The 24,812-nt window shown below is 41.3% G+C and overlaps 1 protein-coding gene and 1 long non-coding RNA gene across 5 annotated transcripts; one reads left to right on the top strand and one right to left on the bottom strand.

The window, feature by feature from the left end:
- Nucleotides 1-2,486: 2,486 nt before the first annotated feature.
- LOC105684530 lies at nt 2,487-11,650 on the top strand. 2 transcript variants are annotated; one of them, XM_012397935.3, is made up of 11 exons: nt 2,487-2,770; nt 4,873-5,705; nt 6,164-6,290; nt 6,454-6,639; nt 6,758-6,936; nt 7,005-7,090; nt 7,226-7,445; nt 7,866-8,168; nt 8,255-8,437; nt 8,526-11,064; nt 11,159-11,650. In XM_012397935.3, exons 2-11 carry the CDS (start codon nt 5,330-5,332, stop codon nt 11,292-11,294), a joined length of 4,335 nt encoding a protein of 1,444 aa, XP_012253358.2. In that variant the 5' UTR covers nt 2,487-2,770; nt 4,873-5,329; the 3' UTR covers nt 11,295-11,650. The 2 variants fall into 2 exon arrangements, with proteins under 2 accessions (XP_012253358.2, XP_012253356.2); XM_012397933.4 differs by lacking the exon at nt 2,487-2,770 and adding an exon at nt 3,402-3,645.
- Nucleotides 11,651-15,506: 3,856 nt separating this feature from the next.
- Nucleotides 15,507-17,934, bottom strand: LOC125502053. Of its 3 annotated transcripts, none has more exons than XR_007279861.1 (3): nt 17,360-17,573; nt 15,870-15,970; nt 15,507-15,633 (listed from the first exon to the last, which is right to left on the bottom strand). It is a non-coding gene; the product is annotated as an uncharacterized LOC125502053 (long non-coding RNA). The 3 variants fall into 3 exon arrangements; XR_007279863.1 differs by lacking the exon at nt 17,360-17,573 and adding an exon at nt 17,580-17,934 and having other exon boundaries at nt 15,536-15,633; nt 15,699-15,970; XR_007279862.1 differs by having other exon boundaries at nt 15,536-15,633; nt 15,699-15,970.
- Nucleotides 17,935-24,812: the final 6,878 nt, after the last annotated feature.

Raw genomic sequence — 24,812 nt, forward strand, 5'->3', positions numbered from 1 at the left:
ATTTGAAAGAAAAAAAAAAAAAAAAATCATTCGTCCGCACCGTGTGTCATTCGGCGAATCGATCGATGCTCCTCGTTGGAATCAATTCGAACGATTTTCCTCGTCAAACGTGTACGGATGATTACGCGGATCTAATTTTTTCTTCTCGTTTTTCACGTCGGCATACGTGATACGGTGAAGTCGGTGTCCTCGAAAACATCTTCTCCTCCTTCTTCCTCTCTCGACGGATCTTGAGAATCGGGTCGACCGGTGTAACCGACGCCTCGATCGTCTGCACCGTATCTAATTCCGCCGCACGTCGACGATTCAGAATATAATGAAACACGAGGTGAGAAAAACGTTTCCACCTCGTAAAACCCGTGTACGGATCGAATATAGTCAGATTTTTCTTTCAAAATATACGTTTTTATTATATCCAAAAATAATTCCCAGCAATTTCGAGTTTCGAGCCGTAGGCGACTATATTATTCGGATATAAGTGGCGACGCGTTCGAACGCGAGATAAACGCACTCGTATAATATAATTACACAGGTATGCGTACCACGCTCCACCTATGCAAGTTACACTTGGGTAAACCAAGGTCTTCACATTCGCTCGTGTACTTGCACGTCGAACGTACGTACTACGCGACGTTTGTTGCACCGATAAAAGACGAATTAGTCGTTGAAATTGAATCGCATTCGACCTCTTCGAATCAGGATATCTCAGGACGAGAGTCCCTCGGCCCGAATTTCCGAAACACGATAAGAGGATCTCGGTTAGGGCCGAACGTAGAAAAAATCCAAAATCTCTGCCGCGGATTGAGAAAAGATGTTAAAAAAAAAAAAAAGGACGCTAATCCGAGCGCCAGGAATTCTCCTAGTCTCTCGCATTGTCCTGCGTGTAACAGAGACAGGCGCTGACGAACAAACGCCGCGTGTTACGCGAAGCGGTTTCTGGGTGAGTCAGAAGATCGGCGAACCTCTCTCGCTCGAACGTTACAAACATCTCTTGTCCGCGGTACGAGGTTCGTTTCTTGCCTTGTATATACACGTATACACGTGTACGTACAGCTTTATTTTATGCATGTATACGCATACCTATAACTAAATGCCTAGTAGTGCCCCACCCGCGCGACGCGCACCAGGAGGCAGAGGCAATAGGTTTACCCTCGCAGTATTTGGGACACGGGCATTCAGTTCCTTCGAGGCTCACTTAGCAAACGGACGCCTTCTACTCGGCCTCGAATTTTCACCATACTCTAGTATACCTGTATAGGTATTTACTTGTACGCATATATACACATTTAGTACGTACACACCTCATTACCCGACGTTGCGATCGTACGCGTTACGATTGTAACGTAATTCATTTTCACGACAAAAAGAAAAAAAAAAGAAATAGAGAAAAAAAAAAAAATCACGCACGTTACGAATACAATTGAGGACGTTTCGCGTACCGTAGAAATTTTCTCCAAAAATTTCGTCAAAATCGTCCGACATTTGACGTGGAACTCTTCGTACACGTAATCCTACCCGATCATCGATCACCCCACGTGTGCGTAGCGGTGGGAAGTTGAAAAAAATAAAAAAATAAAATAAAAAATTCGTTTCACGTGCGATGCAGATGAAAAAACAGTTTTTTCGACAATTCACATGTTCTCATTTCTGCTTTTGTGATTGAAGCTGTCGAACGTCCGCATTCCCCGCTGTCCGATCCTGATCGATCGCTGCGATTATTTCCTTTCGTTTATTTCCTCTGTTTCGCGGAGAGTTTGTGCTCTCTTCGCGCGTAGAAACGAAAATATCAACGCGGTAGAAGAAAAATTTTTACGGCGAGACATAAACTCTACGACTTGCGCGTGTAGTCAGTGTTAACTATTTTATATCATTTCGTAACTTGTCCCCGATGTTGAACAGCGCGAAAACTCGGTCTACGAACAATACGCATCTGTTACCCACTCGTACGATACCCAGGCGTCGTTCTTGATTTTGAAACTGAAGAGGAGAAAAATGATTCGAATAAATTCGATTTGAATTGGTTTTTTTTTTGTTTTTTTTTCTTTCCAAATCGTTCAACTATTTTCGTATATTTTATCGTAGAGAAAATCACGGTGATAAATTTAGCGTTATTTTTACCTTCGTTTTTTTTTTTTTTGTTCAAAAAAGAAAGACAGAATTAACAGTTTTCACATCGAATTAAATTCCATGTACCGTAAAAAGGCGGATAACTTGTGGAACACGCTTTACATATGTCATTGAACACGTTTGTTGAAATGCGACCAAAGTAAGAAAAGAGAAAAACGTGAGAAAAAAAAAAAAAAAAATTAAATATCAGTCAGCTCGTGACTTTCATTTACAAATCCGCTGCACTGTACTTCCAACCGCACGTGCCCGTAATGCATGTGTAAATTCTAAATGGGTCATTACCACGTGAACAAAATATAACTAGGAATATAATTAATAACGATCTGATTCTGGAGACGGATTAACAGTTGCCTTTACCCATATGTTTGATCGTGTTGAAAGAAAAAGGAAAGGAGAAAAGAACGAATAACGAGCTGAAGAAAAATGCCGGAGGGTTGCACGAGGTGTCGCGGAGCGAATTTTGTGGCTGGTTCTCTTCAGCTGAATGCGAATCCGGGAGGCGGAGGAGCCGGGGGAACGGGAAATTCGCCGACGTCCGAATCGTCTACGGGGAGAGTCAAAGTTCGAGCGAAGGTTCTCTATGGATCTGGAAAAGCTATAGCCAGCATGCAGGCCCACGAAAGGGCGACGAGACATTGATAAGGTGAGACAATATGAATCGCGAAAAAATTTCAAGAAATAAAAAAATTAAATTATTTGCACAAATGTACTATATCATTATGAAACGTTTTGTGATATCGTGCGACATGCAATTTTCGGAGCGAATCAGCTACTCGGGTAGAACTGTACGTGTGACGTACAGCCGAAATTTTGTACAAAGGTATATAATTTGTGTGGGGAATATTTTTTTGAAATTCTCTCTTTCCGCTGTGGCTCGTGGGGCGATGATAGCGTGTCGCGTTATTTGGGCGAGCAAAAAATTAATTTCAACGAATCAAAGAAAAAGAAGACGGATACGTCGTATTCTACATCGCTGCACGGTCACTTACAAAAGGATCGACTGCGAGATGCCGACTGACCATCGCGAGTGGAAACGTTGTACGGCGCGTACCTCGGGCGCGATTATAACAGTAAAAACGTGCAAAAACGGGGGAGAAACAAAAATGACGGAAGAGGAAAAAAAAAAGATGTCAAGTAAAAATAATAGGGGGCAGATGTATAGAAGTGAAAAAAAAAAAGAAGGCGAGAAGAGAAGAAGGAATAAAATAAAAACGAAGTATTTTGCCGCGGGCAAAGGATGTCCTACGGTTAAGATGGGCTCTCTGACTTGTTCGCGAGTTAGTTGAAGCTTCGACGTCCCACCGGTTAGCCGGTTCTTCCTTCTATTATATAATTGTAAATTTACACGTATTTATCGGTTTTTATGTATTTTGAAATTCGAGGTGTATATATTTTTTCTTATTTTTTTTTTTTTTTCGGCGGTATAATACACAGTGATCGTACGACAAGTGAAATAACGATGAATTTCTTCCGGAATCATTGACTCCAGACTACGAGCGTGATGAAATTGAAACAACTGTGAGTTTGTTTGAATAAATTAATTTTTAATCATCGTTAGAGAACGATTTCATGGAGAGGCTAGCGATATTCTTATCGCCAAATTGACGGATCAACGACCCGCACGATTGATCTTGAAATTAATCGCGACGATCGAGCCAAAATTTCGATGGCCTACATTCGAAAGTCCGAGATCGCAATTTTTTCTTTTCAAACCTTCTCCGGTTTTATTCTAAAATCAGGGAGTCGCGGAGTGATGGAACGGATAAACCGGAAACTCATTTACTCGCAGTAAATGTTCATTGTGATATTCCTAATGTTTACGATTTTGCGGGATTATGATCATCGTCTGGAAACAAAGACTTGACTTTCTCTTATTAACGAAGATTGCATTCTTCGCGGATGGAAGAATAAAAAAAACCTAACAAAGTCTCAAAAGTTTCTCTGCACACGTTACGCCAGTTGCGAATAATAACGCGATACGAATGTTTACGAAACTCTAAAGTTCCACGGACACCACATCTGCCTCGCATGCTCTCGCCTCGGATTCCATGCTTTATGGGAAATGTCAAAGTCATGGCTGACGCGGAAATACCAAACATTTCTCACAACTTCTACAACCGAAATACGATCGTTTCGCGAATCATATTAGGTACACACGAATTTCTAACGATATAAATTTTTCTTCATCAACATATAGCTCTGCAGAGTTCAGTTTACAGCCCGTCGATTCAAACGCACGCACACCGTTACGTTGTATCAAATGAAAATATAATCAATTCCGCGATCGTTCCTTCCTACGCTGAATGTTTTATTTCCTCGTAGTAGGCGTAAACCCATATGCAGATTCGTGTGATAATAACGTTCGTAGAATATATAATGTGGACGAGTACCTCGTTTTCTCTGTAATTTTGATCGGTATAATTTTGAAGGATATAGGCCACAGGTATAGCAGTACTTCGACCAATTATAGATATTATATTTAAATGGTTTTGCGAGGAGTTCGAAAGAACGTAAGTTTTTGCGTCCTCGTTTCCTCGTACGTATTCGATTATCATCTGTTACTTTTGAAGGAGGAAAAAGAAGCAAATCGCGCCGAAGTTTCCTCTCCTCCTTTTTTAACGTTGTCATTTTTTCCCTCGTCCGCCCGCAGGGCTTTTACGGTTACTTTATTCCATTTGATTTTTTTTCTCTTCGATTCGAACGCGTCGTTGATAATAACCGGTGGTTTGGTTCTGGCATCCACAGAAACACTTTCATCCTTCTTCTTCTGGCATCACCGACCTCAGCAATCAACGAAAATGACCCACCGCCGACTGCAGGATCAAAGGACCCCAGTATAATTAATTCGGAAATTGGGATCGATCGATCGCTAAAAAATTTCAGATCCCTCGAACATCGAACGGTCGGAGATGGTGGTAGAGAAAAAAAGATCCGTAGCGAAAATGAGAGAGAAAATTTTGAAAAAAGTGAAGATGAAGAATCGCACGTTAAATTCATCCCGATCGTAGAATCGGGCGATCCGACGAATTTGTCGAAAAATGGAGCGATCGAGAATAATTTCGACGATGAGAAAATACCTCATCCTATAAACGGGAGAAGCGATTACGGTAGGATAAAATCAGAGGAGGGGTCGTCCGATCGCACGATAGATACCGATGGGAAAAGGTTCGTAAAAATACCCACCGTCGACGGGGCCGCAAAAATGATATCCAGGAATTTCAATACTTACAAAGAAACTCTGGATAACGTTTCGAAAATTGTAATGTACCCGGTGAACGGAACCACAATAGTGTATCGAGAGACTACTTTTCGACCTCTTTTACCGGATGTCGTTGCCAAAGCAGCCGAAGAAGCTAACAACGGAGAAGATGGAAGCTACCTGCCGTTCGCTACGTGGAGTGACGTCGAACCGGACGTCGACGCAGTGGAAGCCGCGGGACCAGGAGATGAAAAACCGGACGATGAAAATCAAGAAGACCTTGAAGCGAGGGATGAGGAGGTCGTGGAGGCCGCTGACTTCGGCCTCGAGGCTATGAACGATCTCTACTACATCAAAGAACCGAAACTGTTCTCGATGGGTCAGTACATGCGAAAGAACGTTTATTAAATTTTTTCTGTTTTTTTTTTTGTTTTGCGCACGTACGTGGAAGTATGTCGGATTCTCGACGAGGTTTATTTTTTTAACGCAAAAAACTATAGGTGACCCGTATCGCGATTCTCGTTGTTGTTGATTTTTATCGCGTCTTCGGGTCTTTTGTTCCGACCGATCGATCGCTGCGAGCAGAAATTTTTAATGGCTGGCCTCTAACACTGTTACGGACAAAGTTCCGTTACCGGAGGTCGATTATAATTATTAAAACCGTTAATTAGCTATAACTGTGCCGTAAAGTTAAAAGCGGGTCATGCAAAGCGGACAAAATATACGAACGAACGATCGAGCGAAACTGTTTTTCAAAAACCGATATTCGGAGAGCGTCGAAGAATTTTCGGACTTTATCGATCGATCGATCGCTCGCTCATTTATTAACTGTTTCAGGGTTGTTTCTTACCGAAGATAATCCGGCGCGATACGTTGCCGCTTTCAACGACCAGTCCGACGAGGCCAGACAACTCGCCAGATTTGGATTCGCGGCTCTCGAAGGCGCCAAGTTATACGTAAGCAAGTGAGTCGCACGGTACAATACTTTATTCCGACTCGATTCATCGGAGGCATGAGATCCGGACGCGTCGCGATTCGATATTCGGGGCTGGTTTACCGCCGACCGACTCTAATCTATTTTCTTTATTTATTTCTTTCTTTCTTCCTCATCTCGCCGACGTCCAAAGGCACCCGGACATCAGCAGGGCGGAAACTTTTGTCAAAGATACACGAAGGACCGCGCTGCATCGTCAATGTCCTCGGAGAGGTATTCCGCCGTGTCCACCGGCCAGTTTGAGATACCGGACGACCGACGGCAGCTGCAATAATCCGAACGAGTTGTGGTGGGGCTCCGCCATGTCGCCCATGCAGAGGTGGGTGCGAAAATCGGTGGCGTTCTCTCCTCTCATTCTCTCTCTTCTTCTCATTTTTTATTCTCTCGGAGAGTAAAGATGAAAAACTGAATTTTTCTCGCTCGGAAAATTCCCGCAGGTTTTTGCAGCCGACTTATCAGGACGGAATTCAGACGATCCGCAGATCGGTGAACGGCAGACTTTTACCGAGTCCGAGGGAAATATCCTCGTTCATTCACCAGGATCGCGATATCCCCCTGGCTTCTGTCACGCACATGCTGATGCAGTGGGGACAATTCGTCGATCACGACCTGACAGGTGGGTTTGCCGACAGGTCCCAATCGTTCGACCGGCCTCTGATTTGATAATCAAATTTTTATTCGCAGCGACCGGTCAGAGCAGAGGATTCAACGGGACGGTTCCCCAGTGCTGCGCGAACGGAGGCGCCGGTTTCCAACCACCGGAATTCATGGTAATATATTTCGCGTACAACCATTCGAGCAGCTTTGAATATAAAAATCATATATAATTAATTACAATCGTTTTCTAAATCGACGAATTTTTTTTTTTTTTTTTTTTCGGATCATCTCTTACTCTCCCCGCGCAGCATCCGGAATGTCTTCCCATACCGGTGCCCACCAATGACAGATTTTACGGTCCTCTGGGAGTGAGGTGTTTAGAATTTGTTAGGAGCGGTGCGGCGCCTAGAGAAGATTGCGGATTCGGTGCCAGGGATCAATTATCTCAGGTAACGAGCTATCTCGATGCTTCAACAGTCTACAGTAGCAACGTACAGACTAGCGACAGTCTAAGACTGTTCAGAAACGGTGAGTATCAAATGGATTCTATTTAACTCCTCGTTTTCTCTCCATTACAGTTTTAGATTTATAAACTACGTGCGTGTATGAGTTTCTTCAAGTGTTTCAAAACGGATATTACGCGATATCGTTGTTGCGATATAAATTCTACTTTTTTTTTTTTTTTTCTTTTCTTCTTGTAACGGCCGATATGGGACAAGGCCATAGAGAACAATGCGCGCTGCGGAACTTATTATATATACAAATATGACATTATCGTTGGTCTGTAGAAAGTACATGTACTAGAATTCGGTGTGAAATTGGAGCTGAACTAGTTCGCGTTGTCCATCTAATCATAGTTATCCTCGTTAAACTTTACCGTCGATGAATCATAATTTTGTGATTTTTCTTCAATTTTTTTGTTTTTCTCTTTTTCTCTCCGCGGTTCAGGACTTCTTCAGTACGGCAGAATCCAATCGAGGAAACCGTTGCTCCCCAGGCAAGAATCGGATCTCTGCAGACGCGGTTCTTTGGCAACAAGTTGCTTCAGGGCTGGAGACGGTCGGTTGAGCGAACAGCCAGCGTTGATATCGATGCACGTTATATTTTTGAGGCAACACAACAGAATAGCCACCGAACTGGCTGCTTTGAATCCTCATTGGAGCGACGAGAAACTGTTTCAAGAAACCAGGAGGATCATCGGGGCGTTCGTACAACTGATCACTTACAGGGAATTTCTGCCGATCGTTTTGGGTAGGAGGAAATTCGTTGAGGATATTATTCTCGACGTACTTCTCTTCCGAGGATGAAAAAAATAATTTCACTCTTCGATCCCTCAGGACCTGATGTGATGAAAGCTTTCGATCTCGAAGTCACGCGAAAAGGATATTACGAAGGTTACGATCCTACGGTGAATCCGAACGTAGCGAATTCTTTCGCCGCAGCCGCCTATCGATTCGGACATTCTTTGGTTCAGCACAGCTTCGTTAGATACGACACCGATCATCAGCCAATATTCAACAGTACGTGATTCGATGACGTACGAGAGAGTTAGATTCATTTTTGGTAACGTTTTTATTCATTTTTTTTTTCTTCCCTTTCCGTTTTTAGACGTCAGCATTCACGACGAATTCAACAATCCGGTGAATTTGCACACACCGGGTTCCGTGGATCGTTTGCTGCTTGGCCTGGTCAATCAACCCTCGCAAAAACGCGACGAATTCATAACGTCCGAATTGACGAATCACTTGTTCGAAACTCCCGGATTTCCGGGTATGGATCTGGCGTCGTTGAATATCCAGAGGGGGAGGGACCACGGACTGCCCCCCTATGTGGATTGGCGTGAACCCTGCGGTTTGTCGCCGATAAAAGGATGGGACGACCTCGATCGCGTCATGCCGTCGGCTTCGGCGCGTAGATTTCGCGTGATTTATACGTCCGTTCAGGACATAGATTTATTCCCGGGCGGTCTGGCCGAAAAACCGGTTCCCGGGGGACTCGTCGGTCCCACTTTCGCCTGTATAATCGCCCAGCAGTTCAGCAATATTCGCAAAGGCGATAGATTCTGGTTCGAGAATCCGAACGGGGAGAGCAGCTTCACCCCCGCACAATTGCAGCAAATAAAACGAGTCACTTTGGCCCAAATCCTGTGCAAAACCGCCGACAGCATCGAGACCATTCAACCTTTCGTATTTCTGACTCCCGACACTTTCAGAAATCAAAGAATCGAATGCGCCAACGAGATCATCGGCTCTCTGGACTTGGCTCCGTGGGCCGAAAGAGTACCACCTGAACAGAGGAGCAATGTCAGAACGAGAACTAACAATAAAGCGAAAAGACGACACGCTAACAGGAGGAAAGGAGACACCGGGAGCGCTGTGAAAAACGACGATGATATCGGAGGCGATGAGGATGCGCGAGTCAGAAATCAGGCGGAAGAGAAATCTTGGTTTTCATCGTTCTGGAATCCACCTAAAACGGGAATCAATCAGCAGAACAAGGTCATAATAAGACGACCTGCCTACGCGAACGACAATCTCACCGTACTCGTGCAAAACAACGCGGTGAATTCGCCCGTGTTCATCAGCGATTCGATAAAAGGGAGCAATTTTCAACTGACCCAAGCAGAGAACAGACCGTACGCGGCTCCGCAAAAACCGGTCACTCACGACTCCGCCTATCCGACCGCGTCGTACAAACCGAATCATCACACATCACCCAGACCGATTTATTACGACGATACAGAACCGAATCCCGTCTTAGAAATCGTCCACCAACCGGCACCCAAGCCAAAACCAAAGCCAAAACCGAAACCGCCGACTTATACGAATCCGAATCCTTACCAAGGACCCTACATTCCCCATAGCGCTCACGATCCCAGCAATCCGAATCCACCCAATTATGGATTCGCTTCAAGGCCGATCAATAACAACGTGCCGCACAATTATTACTTCGATTCTTTCGCCGGTACGACAACGATGAGACCTACCTTGTACACGGTATACACGACGTTCAAAAGACCGTTGGTAACGGAAAGACCTACGATTTATTACGACGAGATACCTGCGAATAATCAAGGCCATCACCATGATCAGCATCACGTCGATGGTTACGGATCTCCCGGTCCTTCGACTTCCTCGTGGTACATGCCGAAACCTATTCAGCACGCGACGAACGATCCGGGTAATTCGTATCAAGGATCATCTTCGTGGTCGCAGCGACCGATATACGAGACCAGTTGGTCGCATCCCGAGAACGAGAACGGCCAGGACGAATGGGTGGAATGGAGCGAAGGTAATTCGCAAGCGAATTCGGGTTACGGTTCCAGACCTTCTCACAGCAGACCTACTACGGCGCACCGACCGTCTACTGGTTATTGGGCGGAATATTCAACGTCGACGAAAAAATATCCCTCGACTCACAATTACTTCAACGATGCGGAATGGCAGGCGCAAAATGCCGCGAGTAATATAAATCCGAGACCGTTCACTCAACAGTCGCAGAAGGTAACGATAGTCAGCGATTCGGATACTGAGATACATTATCCGACCACTCAGAGGTTTCAAGCTCATAAGAAAAACGAAGTGCCCAGACCGCTGATTAACGACGGATTCAGAGACGAGGAGGATGATTTTGCCGAACATAAGAATCGTTACGAAGTCGATCTGGGCCGCGTTACCGAACAACGTCCGAAACCTGGTCAATTTTACTACGACAAAAATGTACTGAGGAGATATCCGAGCGCCAATGATACGGGCGATCGGAAAATCGGTCCGAATCGTCATCAAGGGGACGATACCGGTGCCCATAAAAGCGGATATCAAGAAGACGAGAAAGATCACGAGAATTACGGAATAAAAATTGACCGAATAACCGTTATAGACGACAAGTACAAAATCGAGCAACTGGATCCGAACAGGAAAGGAGGTCCTGGACCCGTACGAGACACGGAAACTAAAGCTGACGTTGTGAGAGACGAGAATAAACTCACCACGACCGCGACGATTGTTCTGGACGACGAGGATTACCTGGACGAAGGCGGTGAGGATGATTATTACGATGGGGAAGACGTGGATCCCGACAGAGTGGGAATCCTTGGATCATATTCGGAGACTATAGAACGCGTCGCGTCGCCGGAGAAAGTGATGAAGTATTTAATTTTTTCGTTTATTGAATTATAAAAATGGAAGAATTATTCGGAGGATTGAGTGAACATTTTTGTTTTTTTTTTTGTTGAATTTCAGTTCGATAGACTGGAAAAACGTGCAGGAGAATTCAAGCCTGACATTGAACCTGGAAATGCCAAACCTTTTGTCGGACGAGCTTCTGGTCACGAGGGAAATACCGAAGCCGCTCAAACGAGCGAAACCTGCGATGTGAAAAGGCAACGGAAGAAAAAAAAAACAACGATTGAATTAGAATTGTATATTTATGATAGATCATAGGTTAATTTAAACGAAATAACGGTAACGATATTTATTGATGTTCATCTAAGAAAACGTAAGGCCATCCTTGCTCCGTGGAGATTGAATTGTGAATGTAATTGTTGCTCATGAGATCGTTGCATCGGATTCCTTGATTTATGATTTTATTTCTCATGCGAAGGACCACATAATATAATCCGGCGAACCGAATACGTATCCCAAAAGTAATACGATTGTCTGTATAACTGTTATGTATTTCCGAAAAGTATTATTGAGTCATGTTCGGAGCAGAAGTAGAATTTTTTTCGTGAAGTTTTCTATGTTATTCCTATGTATTTTGATCTCAGAAATCCAAATCCGCAATCCAAATAATTCTATTTATAAAATTGATCAAGTTATCGCCTATGAATCGATCGAAAAAGTGAAAAATCGTAGATATCTCGATGGGATTTGATAGCAGCCTCATTTGATTGACGGCTTCGTGTTCGTTGGGCATTTTTACGTGAGAATAGCGTCCTGGAATAAAATTTGCAAATACTTCACTTTTTACCCCAGAAAAACGGAATACTATGATAAAAAGAGCAATTGCTTCCTTGCAGGACCAACTCTATTCCTTCCTCTGCATGCAATTAGTGAAGCATGCTTCGATACAATGTGAAATGTGCGAAGTCTATAGTCTTTGGTGTTTTTCGCGTCCAAAAATGTGCAAAGACTATAGTCTCTGGTGGAATATTTTTAGTGATTTCGTAGCAGTCAATCGCGAACTTGCGATTCGGTATTTGATCATATTGTAGCGCCACGTACGTAGACCCTTCTTTTTCGAGGCAACGGCAGTACGACCGCAGCAGCCGAAGCGACGTGGTCATCGGGAGCGACATCGATGGTAGCGCGTACGTACACATCCTTTGAGGAGAGATAGAAGAAGCCAGCGAGGAGAGAGAGACATCGATATATTTGGGTGAGGATTAGCAATGGAATAGTACGCAGTTACTACAGCGCCATAAATTTTGTTGACGACGAGTCCGTTGTCCAGTTTTGATCCGACCGTGACTCGGGAAGTAGTGTTTCGTTTGATCTACATATTTTGAAAAAGTGCTTGACAATCGGTAGCTAGTGAAAAAACTGTATCAGTGGAAATTTCGTGAATTCCGTAACTCGGAGATTCTTCCATAAGCACTGGTGAGCATAATGTTTTTACCAAGATTAAAATCTTCGCGTAAAAACGCAAGACTTTGATTATTCGCGATCGTATTCCCTGTATTTTAAATTGGAAAAGTATGAGTGTCATGATTTTGCGCTGTAGAAATAACTTTTATCGTTCGGGTTTCAAATAACTACACCTAGTTCGTCACGCATTATCATTAGCTTGACTAACAATAATCTGATTGATTTCGGAATAGTATTAACAAAAGTTGGAATGCTATCAATTTTTTCGTCCAACATTACCGAAGGTACCTATCATCGGGATTTTGGTTCAAAATTCATTCATCAAGTTAGTTGTCTATTTATTTATTTATTGAACCATCAAATCAAACCCAATGCCTATCTACTCTCAATATGAAGCAATCGTCGCGTCTATGATTGCAGACTCTTCCAGTAATCAAACAATTAATTATTGCTACAAGCATTTCGGACTATTGACTAATTCAATAGTATCTCGATGCATTCATTCATTCATTCTCTCACGCATTCATTTATTCGGTTATTCATTCATGCATTGAATGATTTAATCATTGATTTATGCATGATTTCTATATAATCACATGTGAAGCTATCGTCGCATCTATGATTGCGGACTGTTCTAGTAATCGAATAATTGATCATTGCTACTAGCATTTCGGAATATTGAATCATTTATTGGTATTTTGATGCATTCATCCAAATATTGATTTATTTATTCATCTATTCTGTCATTCATCTATTCATTCAAATAATAAATTATTTATTTATTTCTATAAAGTCACATTTGAAGCAATCGTCGCGTCTATTATTGCAGACTCTTTCAATAATCGAACAATTCATTATCATGAATTGTATTTTGAACTATTCAATAATCCATCAGCATTTCCGAAGCATTCATTCATTCATTCATTCATTCATTCATTCAGTCATTCATCCATCAATTCATTTAGTTAGTCACTTATATATTCATTTATCGAGTCATGAATTCACACGTCATCCCTTTATACTTTTAACGCAAAGCAATCGTCGCGTCTATCATTGCAGACTCTTTCAATAATCAAACAATCCATTATGGAGAATAGTATTTTGAACTATTTAATAATTCATCAGTATTTCCGGAACATTTAATCATTCATTTATTCATTCATTAATTCATTGATCCATTCATTTCTTCATCAATTCAATAATTCATTTATTGATTATTTATTCATCCATTCATCTATTCATCCATCCATTCATCCGTTCATCCATTCATCGAATTAACCCAAAGTATTTAATAATAAATTAAATTACGAATCAATCGGGATGTACATTGCAGCCAATCACTAAACATTCGATCGGGGACGAGTAATCTGGTATATGGTTAACAGAGTACATGTATGTCGTAGGTCTTCCGTCTCGGATACAACGGCAGTTCAGCTTCAGCGACAGAAGCGGCGACTTCGGAAGCGACATCAGCAGCAACGCAGTTTCCTTAGAGCGACGATGGAGAGAGGCAACGGTGAGCAAGCTTTCCTGGATAAATTAGTTGAATATTCCCTAAATCGCTTGCGCTGACTTTTCATTTCCATTTTGATCACGCGCTTCCGACTCTTTAAACTAAAAACAGTAGTTATAAATATACTCGCCCGGGGTCTCAACAATCCTTTGAAATTCCGAGAGATGACTATTCAATTAAATTACACGCGTTTCATTCTATCTTCTAGTATTTTGAGATGATCAATTGATATATTGAACTCATAAAAATTAGATACAGCTATTATTCTCAATCAACTTTCAATACAAAAGTTTTCTGATATTTTTGGGCCGTCAACGTAGAATTTCTCAAATCACTCGAGCGGCTGTCTTTCACGGTAATTTGATTGCGTTCTTCATCATGTGCTCGGCGAAAGGACGTAATGCGAATGCACTCAATGCAGTACCTGAAAAATTTTTCGGGATTTGCGGAATGGTTTTTCAATGATTCACTCGATTTCTCCTCTTAATGAGACACGGAAAAATTTATTGATCTTATTCGTGGATACAAAAATAATATAAATATAAGTGATTGTTACATCATGACTTGAATCTTACATGTGATATGAATTGCACCCCCTTGATAAATATTCTCAAAATCCTTATAAAATCAGATCACTTAATATTACCATTGGGTAATGGACTTATTAAATTCATGCACCCCCATGATATAATTCATCAGACACGCCAATAAGGCAAGACAATGATTTATCATCACATAACTTGGTACAATTTATTATAATTCGAACGTTTTAGATACTTATATATATATTGAGTCATAAAATAAGTTATACATTGTGTTACATGACAAGTCATACAGTAAATCATGTATTGCGCCAACTAATTGTTTATTTGTCATTTGTGTTACAGGTCGCAGTTCCTCCAACGTCATTGCCCGGACTCCCCCTGTTCATCGGGGGGAGTCCACCGTCCCCTGGGACTGCGCGGCCTCCCACCGCCCCCGGGGTCCCAGGGGACCCAGTCCCCGAGGACATGTCTTCGGGGATGCGGTATCCCCGCTGGAGGGGATGCCATATCCCGAGGGACATGTCCTCGGGAACTGGTCTTCGGGGACGCGTGTCCCCCCAGGGACACGTCCCCGGGGATGCGGTATCCCCGCTGGAGGGGATACCGTGTCCTTGGGGGCGTGGCCTTGGGGGAATAAGCGTCCTCGAAAATCCCGGGAAAAGGAGGTCCCTAGCGGACACTTTGTTTTTCGTTTCTCTATAGAAATCAAGAAAACGAGTGACCGCTTGGGACCTCCTTTTCCCGGGATTTTCGAGGACGCTTATTCCCCCAAGGCCACGCCCCCAAGGACACGGTATCCCCTCCAGCGGGGATACCGCATCCCCGGGGACGTGTCCCTGGGGGGACACGCGTCCCCGAAGACCAGTTCCCGAGGACATGTCCCTCGGGATATGGCATCCCCTCCAGCGGGGATACCGCATCCCCGAAGACATGTCCTCGGGGACTGGGTCCCCTGGGACCCCGGGGGCGGTGGGAGGCCGCGCAGTCCCAGGGGACGAGTCCCTGGACTCCCCCTGATGAACAGGGGAAGTCCAGGGGGTCATAACTGCGGCGGCAGCATCTCCGAGTACCTGAAACATATGGAAGATTGATTATTAATAAGATGCATATAAGAACATATTATTACCAATATTACCTGAAACATATGGAAGATTGATTATTAATAAGATGCATATAAGAACATATTATTACCAATATTATATTCTATGTCGATACATTAATTATATGTCATATTATATTTTATGTAAATATATTACTGCCAATGTGTTGTTATAATATATTGCATTGAATATATTATTATAATCACCTGTAAACGAATTGTGCGATGCCATGGAAGTCCTGTCCTTCGTGGTTGGAAGTTGAATAGGTACTGCGATGATCAAGGCACTGTGACGACGAATTGAGAGCCTGAAAAAAAATGTCGTATAGAAAATAAAGTAATATTGTCAATCTGGATCTAAAATATATGAATAAATTTTGTTCAGAGAATAACAGCGGAGTTTGTTTCTAAACCTGTGATACATTCCCAAATCCTACGGATAGACGAATTCTAGTACCACTATCCCGCAGTGAGGATCATTAGAACTGAATGAGTGATGATATGAAAGTTCAATATTGATTTAATAATCAAATAAAGAGATAGATAACTGAAAAGATAAATGAATGAATCAATGGATGAATGAATGAATGCATCAAGATACTAATGAATTATTCAATACTTGAAAATGCTAGTGGCAATGAAAATTCGTCTGCAATCATGGATGCGAAGATAGCTTCACATGTGATTCTATAGAAATCATGCATGAATAAATGATTGAATAATCAAATGCATGAATGGATAACCGAAGAAGGAAATGAACGAATGAACGAATGAATGAATTAATGCATCGAAAAACTATTGAATTATTCAATAGTTTGAAATACTAGTAGCAATAATCAATTGTTTGATCACTAGAACAGTCTGCAATCATAGACGCAACAATAACTCCACATGTGATTTCATAGAAATCATGCATGAATCGGTGATTCAATAATTGAATGAATAGGTGAATAACTTGATGTATTACTGGATGAATAAATGAATGAACAAATGCATTGAGACTCCAATAAATGATTCAATACTTCGAAATGCTAGTAGCAATGATCAATTATTTGATTACTAGAACAGTCCGCAATCATAGATGCGACGATAGCTGCACATATGATTGTATAGAAATCATGCATAAATCAATGATTAAATCATTCAATATATAAATGAATAACCGAATGAATGAATGCGTGAGTAAGAGAATAGATGAATGCATCACGATACTATTGAATTAGTTAATAGTCCGGGATGCTTGTAGCAATAATTGATTGTTAGATCACTAGAACAGTCTGCAATCATAGACGCGACGATTGCTTCACATTGAAAGTAGATGAGCATTGGGTTTGATTTGATGGTTCGATAAATGAATGAGTAGATAACTAACTTGATGAATGAATTTTGAGCCAAAATCCTGAAGAGGGACGTTCGGTAATGTTGGACGAAGAAATTGATAGCATTCCAACTTTTGTTAATACCATTCCGAAACCTATCAGATTATTGTTAGTCAAGTTAATGAACATAGAAATATAATAATGCGTAACGAACTAGGTATAGTTATTTGGAACCCGAACGATGAAAGTTATTTCTACAGCGCAAAATCATGACACTCATACTTTTCCAATTTAAAATACAGGGAATACGATCGCGAATAATCAAAGTCTTGCGTTTTTACGCGAAGATTTTAATCTTGGTAAAAACATTATGCTCACCAGTGCTTATGGAAGAATCTCCGAGTTACGGAATTCACAAAATTTCCACTGATACAGTTTTTTCACTAGCTACCATTGTCAAGCACTTTTTCAAAATATGTAGATCAAACGAAACACTACTTCCCGAGTCACGGTCGGATCGAAACTGGACAACGGACTCGTCGTCAAAAAAATTTATGGCGCTGTAGTAACTGCGTACTATTCCATTGCTAATCCTCACCCAAATATATCGATGTCTCTCTCACCTCGCTGGCTTCTTCTATCTCTCCTCAAAGGATGTGTACGTACGCGCTACCATCGATGTCGCTCCCGATGACCACGTCGCTTCGGCTGCTGCGGTCGTACTGCCGTTGCCTCGAAAAAGAAGGGTCCACGTACGTGGCGCTACAATATGATCAAATACCGAATCGCAAGTTCGCGATTGACTGCTACGTAATCACTCAAAATATTCCACCGAAGACTATAGCCTTTGCACATTTTTGGACGCGAAAAATACCAAAGACTATAGTCTTTGCACATTTTTCGACGCGGAAAACACCAAAGACTATAGTCTTTGCACATTTTTGGACGCTGAAAACACCAAAGACTATAGTCTTTGCACATTTTTGGACGCTGAAAACACCAAAGACTATAGTCTTTGCACATTTCTCGACGCGAAGAACACCAAAGACTATAGTCTTCGCACATTTTTCGACGCGAAAAACACCAAAGACTATAGTCTTTGCACATATTTCGACGCGAAAAACACAGAAGACTATGGTCTTTGCACATTTTTGGACGCTGAAAACACCAAAGACTATAGTCTTTGCACATTTTTTGACGCGGAAAACACCAAAGACTATAGTCTTTGCACATTTTTGGACGCTGAAAACACCAAAGACTATAGTCTTTGCACATTTTTCGACGCGAAAAACACCAAAGACTATAGTCTTTGCACATTTTTGGACGCGAAAAACACCGAAGACTATAGTCTTTGCACATTTTTCGACGCGAAAAACACCAAAGACTATAGTCTTTGCACATTTTTGGACGCGAAAAACACCAAAGACTATAGTCTTTGCACATTTTTCGACGCGAAAAACACCAAAGACTATAGTCTTTGCACATTTTTGGACGCTGAAAACACCAAAGACTATAGTCTTTGCACATTTTTCGACGCGAAAAACACAGAAGACTATGGTCTTTGCACATTTTTGGACGCTGAAAACACCAAAGACTATAGTCTTTGCACATTTTTCGACGCGAAAAACACCGAAGACTATAGTCTTTGCACATTTTTCGACGCGAAAAACACCAAAGACTATAGTCTTTGCACATTTTTGGACGCTGAAAACACCAAAGACTATAGTCTTTGCACATTTTTGGACGCTGAAAACACCAAAGACTATAGTCTTTGCACATTTTTGGACGCGAAAAACACCAAAGACTATAGTCTTTGCACATTTTTGGACGCTGAAAACACCAAAGACTATAGTCTTTGCACATTTTTCGACGCGAAAAACACCAAAGACTATAGTCTTTGCACATTTTTGGACGCTGAAAACACCAAAGACTATAGTCTCTGCACATTTTTCGACGCGAAAAACACCAAAGACTATAGTCTTTGCACATTTTTGGACGCGAAAAACACCAAAGACTATAGTCTTTGCACATTTTTCGACGCGAAAAACACCAAAGACTATAGTCTTTGCACATTTTTGGACGCTGAAAACACCAAAGACTATAGTCTTTGCACATTTTTGAACGCTGAAATCACCAAAGACTATAGTCTTCGCACATTTTTGAACGCTGAAAACACCAAAGACTATAGTCTTTGCACATTTTTGGACGCTGAAAACACCAAAGACTATAGTCTTTGCACATTTTTAGACGCTGAAAACACCAAAGACTATAGTCTTTGCACATTTTTCGACGCGAAAAACACCGAAGACTATAGTCTTTGCACATTTTTCGACGCTGAAAACACCAAAGACTATAGTCTTTGCACATTTTTCGACGCGAAAAACACCAAAGACTATAGTCTTTGCACATTTTTCGACGCGAAAAACACCAAAGACCATAGTCTTTGCACATTTTTCGACGCGAAAAACACAGAAGACTATGGTCTTTGCACATTTTTGGACGCTGAAAACACCAAAGACTATAGTCTTTGCACATTTTTCGACGCGAAAAACACCAAAGACTATAGTCTTTGCACATTTTTGGACGCGAAAAACACCAAAGACTATAGCCTTTGCACATTTTTCGACGCGAAAAACACCAAAGACTATAGTCTTTGCACATTTTTCGACGCTGAAAACACCAAAGACTATAGCCTTTGCACCTTTTTGGACGCGAAAAACACCAAAGACTATAGCCTTTGCACATTTTTGGACGCTGAAAACACCAAAGACCATAGCCTTTGCACATTTTTGGACGCGAAAAACACCAAAGACTATAGCCTTTGCACATTTTTGGACGCTGAAAACACCAAAGACTATAGCCTTTGCACATTTTTGGACGCGAAAAACACCAAAGACTATAGTCTTTGCACATTTTTGGACGCTGAAAACACCAAAGACTATAGTCTTTGCACATTTTTCGACGCGAAAAACACCAAAGACTATAGTCTTTGCACATTTTTGGACGCTGAAAACACCAAAGACTATAGTCTTTGCACATTTTTGGACGCTGAAATCACCAAAGACTATAGTCTTCGCACATTTTTGGACGCTGAAAACACCAAAGACTATAGTCTTTGCACATTTTTGGACGCTGAAAACACCAAAGACTATAGTCTTTGCACATTTTTCGACGCTGAAAATACCAAAGACTATAGTCTTTGCACATTTTTCGACGCTGAAAACACCAAAGACTATAGTCTTTGCACATTTTTCGACGCGAAAAACACCAAAGACTATAGCCTTTGCACATTTTTGGACGCGAAAAACACCAAAGACTATAGCCTTCGCACATCTTTGGACGCTGAAAACACCAAAGACTATAGCCTTTGCACATTTTTGGACGCGAAAAACACCAAAGACTATAGCCTTTGCATATTTTTGGACGCGAAAAACACCAAAGACTATAGCCTTTGCATATTTTTGGACGCGAAAAACACCAAAGACTATAGCCTTTGCACATTTTTCGACGCGAAAAACACCTAAGACTATAGTCTTTGCACATTTTTGGACGCTGAAAACACCAAAGACCATAGTCTTTGCACATTTTTTGACGCGAAAAACACCAAAGACTATAGTCTTTGCACATTTTTGGACGCTGAAAACACCAAAGACTATAGTCTTTGCACATTTTTCGGAGCTGAAAACACCAAAGACTATAGTCTTTGCACATTTTTCGACGCGAAAAACACCAAAGACTATAGTCTTTGCACATTTTTGGACGCTGAAAACACCAAAGACTATAGTCTTTGCACATTTTTCGACGCTGAAAACACCAAAGACTATAGTCTTTGCACATTTTTGGACGCTGAAAACACCAAAGACTATAGTCTTTGCACATTTTTCGACGCGAAAAACACCAAAGACTATAGTCTTTGCACATTTTTCGACGCGAAAAACACCAAAGGCTATAGTCTTTGCACATTTTTCGGCGCGAAAAACACCAAAGACTATAGTCTTTGCACATTTTTCGAAGCTAAAAACACCAAAGACTATAGTCTTTGCACATTTTTGGACGCGAAAAACACCAAAGACTATAGCCTCTGCACATTTTTCGACGCGAAAAACACCAAAGACTATAGTCTTTGCACATTTTTCGACGCTGAAAACACCAAAGACTAAAGCCTTTGCACATTTTTGGACGCGAAAAACACCAAAGACTATAGCCTTTGCACATTTTTGGACGCTGAAAACACCAAAGACCATAGCCTTTGCACATTTTTCGACGCTGAAAACACCAAAGACTATAGTCTTTGCACATTTTTGGACGCTGAAAACACCAAAGACTATAGTCTTTGCACATTTTTCGACGCGAAAAACACCAAAGACTATAGTCTTTGCACATTTTTCGACGCGAAAAACACCAAAGACTGTAGTCTTTGCACATATTTCGACGCGAAAAACACCAAAGACTATAGTCTTTGCACATTTTTCGACGCGAAAAACACCAAAAACTATAGTCTTTGCACATTTTTCGACGCGAAAAACTCCAAAGACTATAGTCTTTGCACATTTTTCGACGCGAAAAACACCAAAGACTATAGCCTTTGCACATTTTTGGACGCTGAAAACACCAAAGACCATAGCCTTTGCACATTTTTGGACGCGAAAAACACCAAAGACTATAGCCTTTGCACATTTTTGGACGCGAAAAACACCAAAGACTATAGCCTTTGCACATTTTTGGACGCGAAAAACACCAAAGACTATAGTCTTTGCACATTTTTGGACGCTGAAAACACCAAAGACTATAGTCTTTGCACATTTTTCGACGCGAAAAACACCAAAGAATATAGTCTTTGCACATTTTTGGACGCTGAAAACACCAAAGACTATAGTCTTTGCACATTTTTCGACGCGAAAAACACCAAAGACTATAGTCTTTGCACATTTTTGGACGCGAAAAACACCAAAGACTATAGTCTTTGCACATTTTTCGACGCGAAAAACACCAAAGACTATAGTCTTTGCACATTTTTGGACGCTGAAAACACCAAAGACTATAGTCTTTGCACATTTTTGAACGCTGAAATCACCAAAGACTATAGTCTTCGCACATTTTTGAACGCTGAAAACACCAAAGACTATAGTCTTTGCACATTTTTGGACGCTGAAAACACCAAAGACTATAGTCTTTGCACATTTTTAGACGCTGAAAACACCAAAGACTATAGTCTTTGCACATTTTTCGACGCGAAAAACACCGAAGACTATAGTCTTTGCACATTTTTCGACGCTGAAAACACCAAAGACTATAGTCTTTGCACATTTTTCGACGCGAAAAACACCAAAGACTATAGTCTTTGCACATTTTTCGACGCGAAAAACACCAAAGACCATAGTCTTTGCACATTTTTCGACGCGAAAAACACAGAAGACTATGGTCTTTGCACATTTTTGGACGCTGAAAACACCAAAGACTATAGTCTTTGCACATTTTTCGACGCGAAAAACACCAAAGACTATAGTCTTTGCACATTTTTCGACGCTGAAAACACCAAAGACTATAGTCTTTGCACATTTTTGGACGCTGAAAACACCAAAGACTATAGTCTTTGCACATTTTTGGACGCTGAAAACACCAAAGACTATAATCTTTGCACATTTTTGGACGCTGAAAACACCAAAGACTATAGTCTTTGCACATTTTTCGACGCGAAAAACACCAAATACTATGGTCTTTGCACATTTTTGGACGCTGAAAACACCAAAGACTATAGTCTTTGCACATTTTTGGACGCTGAAAACACCAAAGACTATAGTCTTTGCACATTTTTCGACGCGAAAAACACCAAAGACTATAGTCTTTGCACATTTTTCGACGCTGAAAACACCAAAGACCATAGTCTTTGCACATTTTTAGACGCTGAAAACACCAAAGACTATAGTCTTTGCACATTTTTGGACGCTGAAAACACCAAAGACTATCGTCTTTGCACATTTTTGGACGCTGAAAACATCAAAGACTATAGCCTTTGCACATTTTTGGACGCGAAAAACACCAAAGACTATAGCCTTTGCACATTTTTGGACGCGAAAAACACCAAAGACTATAGCCTTTGCACATTTTTCGACGCGAAAAACACCAAAGACTATAGTCTTTGCACATTTTTCGACGCTGAAAACACCAAAGACTATAGCCTTTGCACATTTTTGGACGCGAAAAACACCAAAGACTATAGCCTTTGCACATTTTTGGACGTTGAAAACACCAAAGACCATAGCCTTTGCACATTTTTGGACGCGAAAAACACCAAAGACTATAGCCTTTGCACATTTTTGGACGCGAAAAACACCAAAGACTATAGCCTTTGCACATTTTTGGACGCGAAAAACACCAAAGACTATAGTCTTTGCACATTTTTGGACGCTGAAAACACCAAAGACTATAGTCTTTGCACATTTTTCGACGCGAAAAACACCAAAGACTATAGTCTTTGCACATTTTTGGACGCTGAAAACACCAAAGACTATAGTCTTTGCACATTTTTGGACGCTGAAATCACCAAAGACTATAGTCTTATCACATTTTTGGACGCTGAAAACACCAAAGACTATAGTCTTTGCACATTTTTGGACGCTGAAAACACCAAAGACTATAGTCTTTGCACATTTTTCGACGCTGAAAATACCAAAGACTATAGTCTTTGCACATTTTTCGACGCTGAAAACACCAAAGACTATAGTCTTTGCACATTTTTCGACGCGAAAAACACCAAAGACTATAGCCTTTGCACATTTTTGGACGCGAAAAACACCAATGACTATAGCCTTCGCACATTTTTGGACGCTGAAAACACCAAAGACTATAGCCTTTGCACATTTTTGGACGCGAAAAACACCAAAGACTATAGCCTTTGCATATTTTTGGACGCGAAAAACACCAAAGACTATAGCTTTTGCACATTTTTCGACGCGAAAAACACCAAAGACTATAGTCTTTGCACATTTTTGGACGCTGAAAACACCAAAGACTATAGTCTTTGCACATTTTTGGACGCTGAAAACATCAAAGACTATAGCCTTTGCACATTTTTGGACGCGAAAAACACCAAAGACTATAGCCTTTGCACATTTTTGGACGCGAAAAACACCAAAGACTATAGCCTTTGCACATTTTTCGACGCGAAAAACACCAAAGACTATAGTCTTTGCACATTTTTCGACGCTGAAAACACCAAAGACTATAGCCTTTGCACATTTTTGGACGCGAAAAACACCAAAGACTATAGCCTTTGCACATTTTTGGACGCTGGAAACACCAAAGACCATAGCCCTTGCACATTTTTGGACGCGAAAAACACCAAAGACTATAGCCTTTGCACATTTTTGGACGCGAAAAACACCAAAGACTATAGCCTTTGCACATTTTTGGACGCGAAAAACACCAAAGACTATAGTCTTTGCACATTTTTGGACGCTGAAAACACCAAAGACTATAGTCTTTGCACATTTTTCGACGCGAAAAACACCAAAGACTATAGTCTTTGCACATTTTTGGACGCTGAAAACACCAAAGACTATAGTCTTTGCACATTTTTGGACGCTGAAATCACCAAAGACTATAGTCTTATCACATTTTTGGACGCTGAAAACACCAAAGACTATAGTCTTTGCACATTTTTGGACGCTGAAAACACCAAAGACTATAGTCTTTGCACATTTTTCGACGCTGAAAATACCGAAGACTATAGTCTTTGCACATTTTTCGACGCTGAAAACACCAAAGACTATAGTCTTTGCACATTTTTCGACGCGAAAAACACCAAAGACTATAGCCTTTGCACATTTTT

The sequence above is a fragment of the Athalia rosae genome, chromosome 8 (genome assembly GCF_917208135.1).
Source record: "Athalia rosae chromosome 8, iyAthRosa1.1, whole genome shotgun sequence".
NCBI classification, from domain to species: domain Eukaryota; kingdom Metazoa; phylum Arthropoda; class Insecta; order Hymenoptera; family Athaliidae; genus Athalia; species Athalia rosae.